Raw genomic sequence first — 12,081 nt, 5'->3', positions numbered from 1 at the left:
ATCAATAATGATTGTGAGTTCCCTGATTATTTCAGGAACTCTGAAGAAAAAATAATTATTACATTTCTCTAAAATATTTTCTTCAAATTATTTGTTTTGATTTAAATAATGTTATCCTTAACGTGTTACCTGTTGTTTTTTTTTTCATTTAAAATACCCAATCTTCTAATTACCTAAAGAAGCAGGCTTACCATGTAGAGAAATACACACAAAAAGAAAACCTGAAACAGAAACAAATATCAGAACCACATTGTTATCAGCTATCTTCTCTTCCCATCTCCTCTTGAGCTGGGGGAGCAGCCCCAGCATGCAGGAGGGGCTCACGACCAGGAGCCCTGGTGTCAGATGGAGGTTGGGTCAGGGCTGCTGCTTCCCTGGAGCCAGGGCCATGGCCAGCAGCAGAACGTGGCCTTTTCACTGCTGCTCTCTTTTGGTCTCCACATTTTTCTCCTTTTCTCTTTTATTTGGATAAGCCATCAGATCTCGTGTACCTTGATGTCAGTCCTGTTGTCTCAACAGTGGCATCCCAATTCCTGCAGGCAGCAGCAGGCACTGTACAGCCTGAGGTCAGAGCTGGCCTGCCTGCTAGGACCACAGTAGCAAGAGGGTCTTGCTCAGGGCAAACCCAGAACACTGGATGCCTCTCCAAAGCTGCTGCCAGGAAACAGCCAAGGGGTTGCTCCCTGCTCTTCTGTTTCCTGGGCATCTTTGTGGAGTTCAGCCTTAAAAAGTCCCAGGGTATTCTGTGAGGGATCAAGGGCTGCTCCAAGAGCTCTCTTTATGGTGGCACTTCCCGAAGTAGACAAGTGGATTGATCTCAATGGGACTGCACCTCCTGCAGTGGGGCTGATGGCCGATGCAGGCCTGCAGAGGAATCTGGAGATGCCAGGAGATGTCAGGGGATCTGCAGGGACAATGTGCTCAGTGGGTAGTGATTAGGACCTCGAAAAATGAGTGACCATCCAAAGAAGAATTTTTAGGTGTATTTTTTAGAGGGAAAAATGAATCTGAGGTGTCTTTGTTCTAAGGAAGTCTCTGCAATGCCAGGGGAGGCAGTGAAGAGCCAGCAGGTGAAGGCCCATAGAACTGCAAAGGAACAGTGGAGACCCTCCTTATAGGCTCCTGGGCCAGGTCTGGTGCAGCACTCGCCTGCCCTTTGTGCCCTTAGAGACACCCCATGGCCCTGCCCAGCACTGCCCTGTGCTGCTGAGCCATCAGGGCAGATGGAAAGGGGCTCAGCAGCAGAGATCCCTATGGACGTAGGTCTGCTGCCCACCCTGAGCAGCACAGATGGAAAAGACTCACAGGGGTCCCGGGTCACCACAGCCCCTGGCTCTCACAGCAGCACCGCCAGCTCGGGGCCCTGAGGGGAGCATGGGGAGGGAAGCAGCAATGGCTGGCCAGGCCAGCATGGACACATTGACCTGGGCAAGGCTCTCTGGGAGCAGGGATGGCCCTGGGGAAGAGCAGGGCAACATTGCTGGGCCTGCACTGATGGGTAAAGGGCAAAGGGAAAGCTCTTTGTGCAGGCTCCTGCTTGGGGCAGGCTGCTCTGTGGCTGGGCCAGGCCTCTTGTGCTGGCCTGGGGAGCGGGGCTGGCCCTGCGGGGCACAGGCACTGTGTGCTGGGGATCTGCCAGGCAGGAGAGCAGGGCTCCTGCAGCTTCACGGACCTCCATCTCCTGAGACGGGGCTGGCCCCAGCGCGGGGGCTGCTTGGGAGGCCCAGAGCCGCCTTTGTGCCAGCAGCTGAAGTACCTTGTGAAGGGCTGGGGCTGTGGTGGCCGTGCCCAGAGCCATGCATCAGCCTGCAGTGGACAGTGCCCTGGGGCCAGCCCATACTGGGCTGCTGGGCTGTGCTGGGGAGAGGGCAGGGAGGTGGGGAGAGGTGGGCAGGGGCTGGGCTGGGTTGGGCAGTGCCCGGCAGAGGGCAACAGCAGTGTCAGAGAGTGGTGGCAGCATGCAGGAGAGGGCTCCCAGCAGGGCTTGGTGCTGCAGAGCCAGGGCTGCGCCAAGGGAGCCCAGAGCTGCAGGGGCAGGGGAGAGGAGGCCGAGGGCCAGGGCGGCTGCTGCAGGGGCAGGGAGCTCAGCATGGCCCTTGCAGCCCCCTGCCCTGGGCCTGCCTCTGCCCTTGGTCTTGGCCCTGGCCTTGGCCCTGCTGGCAGGAGCGCTCTTGGCATGCGCTTCCTGGCCTCCCCTCGCCTGCGCACAGCTGCTGCCCACTCAGTCTGCTGCCACAAACGTGTCCTCACAAGCAGCACCACCCCTTGGGCTGCTTCTGCTGCCCTCCCCCACCCCACTGCCTTGATTCCTTGTCTCTGCTGGGTCCCTTCTTTGTCACCCAAATGTGTCTCTTGACTATTGGATCCATTCCATTGCCCCATGGAATGAGTGTGCCATGGTGGGACGTGTTTCCATTGGCCCTCTACCAGACATCGTAATGAATACTCTGAGCAGGATTAGAGGGGTCCTGCTTCAAGCCAGGGGGAGGTTAGGGAGGAAAGGAACAATTGGGTTTACTGGACTGTGTATATTTCATGGCCTGGCACATTAGATCCACAAATGTATCAGGCTCTACTGGACACCTCTGCACAGAGTACCCTAATGCCATCAAGCTAGAAAGAGGTAGAACCCTCCTGTATTTCTGGAGTGACAGCGGGATCCCAACAGTTAACTGTACTGGAGGCTGAAGTCAGTCTAACTGGGAAGGAATGGGAAAAGCACCCCATAGGGACTGGCCCAGAGGCTATGTGCATCCTCGGCATAGACTGCTTCAGGAGAGGGAATTCAGAGTTCCAAGAGGGCACGACCGGTGGGGCTTTGGCAGAGCTGCCTTGGAGACAAAGGACATGAAACTGTTGTCTACCTTGCTTGGCCTTCCACAGAATCCTTCTGTTGTGGGTTTGCTGAGGGCTGAAGAACAGCAGGTGACAATGGCTACCATGGTGGCACACCTGAGGCAGCGTCACACTAACCGAAACTCCCTGATTGCCATCCATGAGCTGGGTCATCAACTGGAGAGCCAAGGTGTAGATGTAGAGCTTGGGAGCGTGGTTTAGTGATGGACTTGTCGCACTAAGGTAAAGTTGCCTTACCTGAGTTACACGTCCCAGAATAGTGTCAGGCACAATGCAATTCTATTTGCCTTCTGCATCTGTAGCACAGGAAGTAGGACTTTGCCCTACTCCATTGACTGGACAGGTCTTTTCACTTTACTCTACTGAGGATTCTGTGTCTGGAAGGGGACAATTTCCCCAATGAGGCCAAGCTCATGGGTACAGCTGCAGCCAATAAAGATATATTTTCTTTATTTTCATCCTGAGTTTTCCACAGACGATCCAAGATAGTCCATGGATGTCCAGGTGTCTACTGAAATTCAGGCTGAATTTCTCAGGATCCAATGGTCATTTCAAATTTATTTTATTTTATTTTACTTTAGTTTAGTTTAGTTTAATTTAGTTTAGTTTATGTTTAGTTTATGTTTATTTTTTTATTTTCTGAAAAAACCCTGACTTATCTTAGAAAGGGTTTCATGTGCTGGCCTGGGCTGCACTTACAGGGATAAAGACCACTGCTGGCAGTGGAGGTGTCAGACCAGCACACTCTGCTCTTCCTCCCAATGAAGGTCTCCAAAGAAGTCACCCTGGATGAATAGCAATAGGAGAATGATGTTCAAAACTGAAATGCAGCAAAATTCAGCCTTGGAAACAAGAAAATATTTTTAGTGGTTGCTCTTTGAAATCTTCTTAACTACATCTTGCAAGCTCTGCAATTAGCTGCACAAGGCGTAAAGGCTTGAAGAAAACTATCAAAGAGGTGTTAGGAGTTTCTGCATTTTAATGAGTTCCATGGTGTATTTTGGTGTTCAGAGGTGAATGATGCAACTGCTAGAGAAAGTAAAGTCAGAAGAAATATTTGAAGTGACTTGGAGTATTAATGGGCCCCACTGAGGGCTGTTACTAACAAAGCTTCCCAAGGGATTTGTTAGGGCAGATAATTGGAGGCCATGGTTACAGACAGGCAAAACACTGTGCTGAGAAAAGTCTTGGTTGGTTTTGGTGATGCAGAAGGGCCAAGGGTTGGCCCCAGCCACTGGAACAGGAGATCCTGCACCCCTATGTCTGGCTCAAGGCTGTTCCTGGGGTCTGTGGGCTGTGGTGGGCAGTGTGATGCCATGAGAAGAACACTGGTATGAAACCTCTGAGGTGCTGCACAGTTTTGCAAGGAATCAATGAGGCCCTATTGCAACGAGTATAACATCTCTCCTCATAAGCTCTAGCCAAGGAGACAAAACCTTCAGGTCTGCTGGGACCTTCCATTCTTGCCAGCACCCTCTTCATTCTCCTCTGTAGCTTTTCCTACACTGTCCCACAATTTTTCCTATTTCCTTGAAGTCTTCATATACCCATCTCTGTTTACCACTTTGCTCTCATCCCTTGCTTTCTCCCATGTCTCATCAACCCTCACCAGCTGTTCCTTGAAAGACAAAGCCATGGTCTGATCAGAGGGTGACCTGTGGCAGTACAGCACGACCGTTTGAGAGACTTTTCTTCCTCCTCAAGGCCAGCACCAATCTCCAGGGCACACTTCCTGGCAAGTTTTTCTCTCCTGCTCTTTCGTATTACCAAAGGAAGCTCCCTCAGAGTGGAAACCCCGCCTGAAGTAAGCAATGCTTACTTCAGGAAGCTGCCTTGATCCCAAGGCAGCAGGCTCCTTGCGGCCTGTCAGCCAACCAGACACAAGTCACCTCAGCAGCATCTTCCAGGCCAGGGGCTTGCTGCTGGCCTTGCAGCTTCTTGGCTAGACACAGAATCACAGAATCACAGAATCACAGAATTTCTAGGTTGGAAGAGACCTCAAGATCATCAAGTCCAACCTCACAGCTAACAGTCCCCACTAAACCATATCCCTAAGGTCTACAGCTAAACGTCTTTTAAAGACTTCCAGGGATGGTGACTCCACCACTTCCCTGGGCAGCCTGTTCCAATGTCTAACAAGCTTTTCAGTAAAGAAATTCTTCCTAAGATCCAACCTAAAACTCCCCTGGAGCAACTTAAGCCCATTCCCCCTCGTCCTGTCACCAGGCATGTGGGAGAACAGGCCAACCCCCACCTCACTACAGCTTCCTTTAAGGTATCTGTAGAGAGCGATAAGGTTGACCCTGAGCCTCCTCTTCTCCAGGCTGAACAAGCCCAGCTCCCTCAGCCGCTCCTCGTAGGACTTGTTCTCCAGGCCCCTCACCAGCTTCGTCACCTTTCTCTGGACATAGCCAAGCCTTGTGCCTCCTGCTGCCCAGTCATGGACTCAAGCAGAAGGGACAGAACAACCCATCTGGGGGCCTTCTTTTTGCCTGGGTCCTCCTGGGTCTGGAGGCAGACGGGATCCCACAGTCAGCATGCCAAGCAGGTGCCTTCTGCTGGCCTAGCAGGGCCACTGCCAGATGTCAGCCCAAAAGTGCAGCTCCCAGGGAGAAGTCAAGGCTGACCTGCCACCTCCAGACACAAGTGACCTCACAGTCCCTTTCAGTGACACGTTTCTGCTACTGGCCTATCAAATGCAGAGACAGAAGTGACCTCACAGTCACATTCCTCCTGCTGGGGCAGGAGATCCTGAGGCAGAGCTGAGCTCCTCAGAGCACTCCCACCCATCTCCTCCTCATGGCCCACAAGCTGATCACATCCATGGCCCCTCACATTCATTTGGAGTTAGGGTTTTGTTTAAGTCTCTTAATCAGTTTTCCAGTGTTAATTAGACCATTTTATAACTAGTATTAAGGGCAGAGATCAGAGTGATTAAGAGAGTAAGAGCTAGGGGAAGCGGCTATGGGCTGAGTTTTGTCTTCCAGTGGTACGCTGAGATCACTCATTAGAGTAGTGGATTCCTGTCAGGGTGCTGAGTAGCATTTAGGTTTAGGTATTAACTTTACAGGTTGAAGCTGGGGAATAGCCTTGTATGACTATTTTAAGTCACGGTTACAGCTGCATCAGCATAACCTGAACCCTCTTACCTTTACAAAATCCTTAATTTTGGCTGGCCAAGCCCCTATTCCCTCCTCTCAGTCTCACATTTCTCCTGGCCAAGCTTCTCCTGATTTCCCCATATCAGTTATCTTTTTAGGGGCATGTGTATGATGTCTTGCATGATCTTAGACTATCTGTCAGTGCTATGTTGGTTACTCTATTCCTGAGAATATTGGCACTTAATACACGATGGAAAAAGACACAAATGTCCATCAGAGCACCCTGCACAATGCGCCCAGCAGCTCTGCAGTGCCAAAGAAGTGTGATTCCTGCCTACAAGTTTTCTTTCCAGAATGGCTTCTATGGCTCCAAGGTAAATTTACCCAGGCACTCAGTTTCCCAGGCCACACCACTCTAGCCCACAGGCCCCATGTGTCTCTCCAACCCTCCCCTCCTCCCCGAAGTAGTGGCACCTCAGCGCAGCAGGTTGGTGCATCTCCAGGCTCAGGGGTGTTTCTGGAGGGCCTGCCCCGTGTGGGGAGTGGTGGGGAGGAAGAGAGCAAGGTCATCTCCTGGGGCATGGCTGAGCACAGCCCAGCCATCCTGCACCGCGGGCAGGCCCCTGCTCCCAGGCTGAGGCACACATGCAAGGTGGACACTTCTCCATCAGCCCAGCTTCACGCAGGGCCCTTCAGCCCTGCCCCCATCCGGGACTCACCACTTCCTTCTCGTCAACCCACAGACATAGATTGCTTTCCATTTGGGGACACAGGCAGGACTTTGAGGATCTGCTAAAGCCCTGAGTGTCCTTGTTTTTCACAGCTTTCTCATAATTCTTTCTCCTGGCCCTCCCCACTGCCCAGCACTGCCTCTCAGGTGGCACTCAGTGACCCTTCAGAAAGGCCTTTGGACTTCCTCAATTGTCCTACTGCTTATTACCACTTTCCTGGCTCCTTCCAGAGCTTCTCATCCATTGTGGGGACAAAGACTGGCTGGGACGGAGTTTCTCTCTGCAGATCAGACCCTGTGGTGCTGTGTTTTTGATATGTGACCGGAGCAGTGTTGGTCACCTGTGGTTCTGATCGCTGTTCCTGAGAAGTGCTTGCACAGCATCAAGGCCCTCTCTGCTTCTCACTCTGCCCCAGGAGACAGTTGGTTGCAGGTGGGCAAGAGGCTGGGAGGAGAACCTGCAGTGACAGCTGACCACCAGTGAATTTCTGATGGATTTCTTTTTGGGTTTATCTACACAGGAAGCCATCTTCTATCCGAAAATATTTGACTTCTAGGGTGCTAGGAAAAATATTATTTAAACAAAAGTGAAATAATGAGAGAAAATACAGACATTTAATAATAGAAGATATCACGTTATTTTATTTCTTAGAAAAGCCTGGATTTCTAATATTAGGCATAGTATTATAGGTAAATTTGCTGACAATGTGTGTATTCAAGTAGAGTCCTGATGGAATCCCTTAGTTCCCGGTTCCTCATGCTGTAGATGAGGGGGTTCGCTGCTGGAGGAACCACTGTGTACAGAACTGTGACCACCAGGTCCAGGGATGGGGAGGAGATGGAGGGGGGCTTCAGGTAGGCAAACATGGCAGTGCTGACCATCAGGGAGATGACGGCCAGGTGAGGGAGGCACGTGGAAAAGGCTTTGTGCCGGCCCTGCTCCGACGGCATCCTCAGCACTGTCCTAAAGATCTGCACATAGGACAGCACAATGAAAACAAAACAAACAAATGCTAAAGAAACACTAAACACAAGAGGCCCGACTTCCCTGAGGTAGGCATCTGAGCAGGAGAGCTTGAGGATGTGGGGGATTTCACAGAAGAACTGGTCCACAGCATTGCCTTGGCAGAAGGGTAGGGAAAATGTGTTGGCCGTGTGCAGGACAGCATTGAGAAAGCCACTGCCCCAGGCAGCTGCTGCCATCTGGGCACAAGCTCTGCTGCCCAGGAGGCTCCCGTAGTGCAGGGGCTTGCAGATGGCAACATAGCGGTCGTAGGCCATGATGGTGAGAATAGAATATTCTGCTGCTATAAAGAAGAGAAAGAAAAAGACCTGTGTAGCACATCCATGATAGGAGATGGCCCTGGTGTCCCAGAGGGCATTGGCCATGGCTTTGGGCAGAGTTGTGGAGATGCAGCCCAGGTCGAGGAGGGCGAGGTTGAGCAGGAAGAAGTACATGGGGGTGTGGAGGCGGTGGTGGCAGGCTACGGCGCTGAGGATGAGGCCGTTGCCCAGGAGGGCAGCCAGGTAGATGCCCAGGAAGAGCGCGAAGTGCAGGAGCTGCAGCTCGCGTGTGTCTGCGAATGCCAGGAGCAGGAGGAACTCACTCACAGAGCTGCTGTTGGGCATTCCCTGACTATGGACAGTTGACTGTTGAAGAGGAGAAGGCAGACAAACTTTAGATGACACTTACCTAAGAAAAACCTACTGCAAGCCTTAAAGCACACCTAGTCTGAGCCTCTCTCTCTTTGCAGGAGAACCTTTCTGCCACTGTCTTGCTTGAACTGTGGCTGGTGCTGGCAGGGAGTGGCACTGGTAGAAGGGTTGCTGTGGCTCCAGGGGAGTCCTTCCTGCTGTGCAGCAGGAGGGAAGCAGGAACACAATGAAAACTCAACTTCAGACCATTTGTCAAATCCATGAGCTTTCTGTTGTTATTGGAAACAACTCATCTGAGTGCAGAGTTCAACAGGCCACTGCCCGCTAGCCTTGTTTTAAACTGCCTTGTATCTCCCCTCTCTGGGGATCAACCCACTCAGGTCTTTCCATGAGAAGAATCTGGAGTCAGCTGAGAGCAGAGAAGCCCACTTCAAGTGCAGCTGGATGGAAACCTCACCTTGTCTCTAGAGGACTGAGAAGAACCTCAGCTCTTCCCTCTTTGCCTTACTCCAGCTGCCAACAGACAGCCATCCAGCTGTGGAGGTGTCTTCTCCTTGGGTCACCTGGATAACAAAAGGATGCCTCGAGAGAGCTGCATCCTGCTGGAGAGCAGCCTGCAGCCCAGGAGGACACCTCATAGAGAGGTGGATATCCACAAGAATGGATGTCGCAACATCACAGCTGCACACCTGCAGTGTCTGGAGGAGGTTTGGCCACTCTACTCATAGCTGTCCAGGGGCACTTGGCATAGGGCACTGCAAGGGGCTTCTGCCAGACTTCCTCACCTCGCAGGGCAACCCAGCAGGACTCTCAAATCCTACTGCATTGCCCACTGCCCTCCCAGAAACAAGACCTAGCAGGAGACCCTTCCAGGACCTGCAGCTGCATGGGCCTGCAGATAGACCCTTACCTTGTCAAGGGCTGTGCAGGTTTCTCTTTCATGCAGCTCTCAGCATCCTCCCACTGCCAAGTGCCTCCAAGGCCTCTCTCCTTCTCTCCTCTCCCCGTGCCAGCTGTGGTCAGAGCCTCCAGCCCTGCTGCGCTGTGCAGAGGAGCTGCTCCTGGGCACAGCTGTCTCTCTGCTTCATGGGACTTTTTAAAAAGTGTTTTCTCTGTCCCACGAGCCTGGCCCAGCTCAGCAGCACAGCACCAGCCCAAGGCACTGCAATCACCCCTCTGGGGGCTTGGCTGATGAGCCCACAAACCTCAGGCACTCAGAGACAATTGAAGACAGCTCTCCAGAAGTCCAAGTCAGAGGCAAGTTTCCTGCAGTGTCCCCCTGAGGGCCAGCACTGACACAGCCTCCCTTGGAGCTCGTTAGAGCAGAACCCTGGAGGCAGTGAGGACAAGGAGACAAAGGCAATGTGAAGGTAACACTGATGTGTAGGAAAAGTGGATGTGTGTCATCAAGCACAAGGGCCAGGCCTTGACCCCTGTCCTCTGTGAAGGGACATCCTTTCCCTTCAGACACTGCTCAGGGCTCTTTGTGAGGCAGTAGGAGATGGGGATGTGCATGGCCAAGTACAGGAGAATGGTACGACCCCTGCCTGCTTCGTGGTTGGGGGTGAGGAGGCAATGAGGCCCTGGTGCTTTAACGATCAGCTGTCTCCTCATAGGCCTTAGTGGCAGAGACAACAGCCATAGCCATGGACACAAAGACCTGGATTCTTTTTGGACTTTGAGCCTTGCCACAGCACTTGATCCTCTCCACACCGCACTAGGGAATCCCAGACCTGTACCTCTTTCCCTGTACCTGTATACAATTTTGGGAGGGTTGTCTCACTGAATATGAACTGAGTCTGATAACTCAGATCTTCTTGGTGGCCATGCTCCTCGTAAGGCAGCTCTCTAGGAAGCTGGCCTGGTTCCTGGTGAGCAGGCACCACTGCTCGTATGGCATCCTTCGTGATGCCCAGGCCCTCCTCCTCCTGGGCACTGCTCACTCAGCACGGTCCCAGTCTTTCCTCATGCATGGGGTTACTCTTCCTTTGGTGCAGGACTGGTCCTTCTCCTTGTAAACATCAAGAAGTTGCTTTAGGCAAAATCCTGCAGTTTCTCAACATTCCCACACACTGATGCTCTTTTCTGTAAGCTGTTCATTTCTGCAGGCAGATGGTTCAACCTTTGTGTAACTGTGCTATCTCTGACATGATAGTAGTATTATGAGCTGTGGGAACGTTTGGATAATACAGGAGTAACCAGTTGAATGGAACTGCAACACAGAGTCACAGAAAAACAGTGGGTGGAAGGCTGCCAGATTCTGCTTTTTCTGTTCTTCATTCCCATGCATGCTGTCGGTTTGTCTGGAGCTGGGTCGTGAATGTTATGGGGCTGTGCAGGTCAAAATTAGAAGGGCCAAAGCCCAGCTGCAGCTCCATCTGTCTATGACTCTCAAAGACAATAAACACTGCTTATAGAAATACTTTAAATAAAAGAGGATTAAGGAGAATCATCATCTTTCATTAGACATGGGGGAAATCTGGTAATATTCTAGAGATAAGGTAAAGGCTGAGGTACTTAATTCCTTCTTTGCCTCAGTTTCTAGCAGCAAGACCAGTTGTTCCCCTGGACATTTCTTCTTCCTTGTAGCCAGTGCCAGCCATCCATGGTGCACTTTGTGGCAGTTTTTTTTCTCCTGCTCTTTCCTACTACCAAAGGAAGCTCCCTCAGGGTGGAAACCACTCCTGAAGTAGGCATCCCAACCCAGCAGGCTCCTTGCGGCCTCTCAGCCAAGCAGACACAAGTCACCTCAGCAGCAGCTTCCAAGCCAGGGGCCTGCTGCTGGCCTTGCAGCTTCTTGTGGAGACACAGCCAAGCCTTGTGCCTGCTGCTGCTGTGCAGTCATGGACTCAGGCAGAAGGGACAGGACAACCCATGTTGGGGACTTCTTTCTGTCAGGGTCCTCCTGGGTGTGTAGGCAGAGGGGATCCCCCAGTCAGCATGCCAAACAGGTGCCTTCTGCTGGCCTAGCAGGGCCACTGCCAGATGTCAGCCCAAAAGTGCAGATCCCAGGGAGAAGTCAAGGGTGACATGTCCCTTACAGACAGAAGTGACCTCACAGTCCCTTTCCATGACATGTTCCTGCTGCTGCCCTATCAAGTGCAGAGACAGAAGTGACCTCACAGTCCCTGCCACAATCACATTGCTCCTGCTGGGCCATGAAACACTGAGGCAGAGCTCATCTCTCTCTTGTCCTCTATGGACTGAGGCTCAACTTTCTGGTTTAGAGAGTAAACAAAGTTTTAGTTGGAAGGTTTGCTGTTCTGTTTGTGGTGTCAGGTCTCTGGTCAGGTTATGGGCAAGCATTATGGCTTAGGGTTTTGTTTAGGTTTGTGAAGAAGTCTAGGGATAAATAGAGCATTTTAATATTAGTGTTAAGGGCAGGGATTAGGGTGAGCAAGAGAGGAAATGTAAGAAAAAGCGGCTATGTGTTGAGCTTTTCTTTAGGTGATATTTTGAGTTCTGTTTTCCAATAGTGGATTCCTGTCAGGATGTTGCACTCATGTTTAGGTTGAGGGATTCTGTTGAAAATAGTTTACAAGCCCTACACGACTGTTTGAAATGAGTTTTACAGCAGCATCAACATTACATGAACCCTCTTACCTATGCAAAGGGAAGCTTCCGAGCTCCTCTTCACTTCCTCTTTCCGCACCCCAAATCTCACATCTTGCCTGGCCAGGCTACTCCTGACCTCCCCATATCAGTCATCTAACTGGGATCAGCTTTCTGATGGCTATC

General features: G+C 51.6%; 1 protein-coding gene across 1 annotated transcript; it reads right to left on the bottom strand.

Annotated features, from left to right (window-relative positions):
• Nucleotides 1-7,371: 7,371 nt before the first annotated feature.
• On the bottom strand, nucleotides 7,372-8,316 carry LOC140001214 (olfactory receptor 14C36-like). The gene has a single exon (XM_072032385.1). The coding sequence runs from the start codon at nucleotides 8,314-8,316 to the stop codon at nucleotides 7,372-7,374; it is 945 nt and encodes a 314-aa protein (XP_071888486.1).
• Between the last annotated feature and the right edge of the window lie 3,765 nt (nucleotides 8,317-12,081).

The sequence above is a fragment of the Anas platyrhynchos genome, chromosome 39, assembly GCF_047663525.1.
Source record: "Anas platyrhynchos isolate ZD024472 breed Pekin duck chromosome 39, IASCAAS_PekinDuck_T2T, whole genome shotgun sequence".
NCBI lineage: Eukaryota > Metazoa > Chordata > Aves > Anseriformes > Anatidae > Anas > Anas platyrhynchos.
Note: the sequence above shows the minus strand (reverse complement) of the source record. Positions and strands in the feature narration are given on the sequence as shown.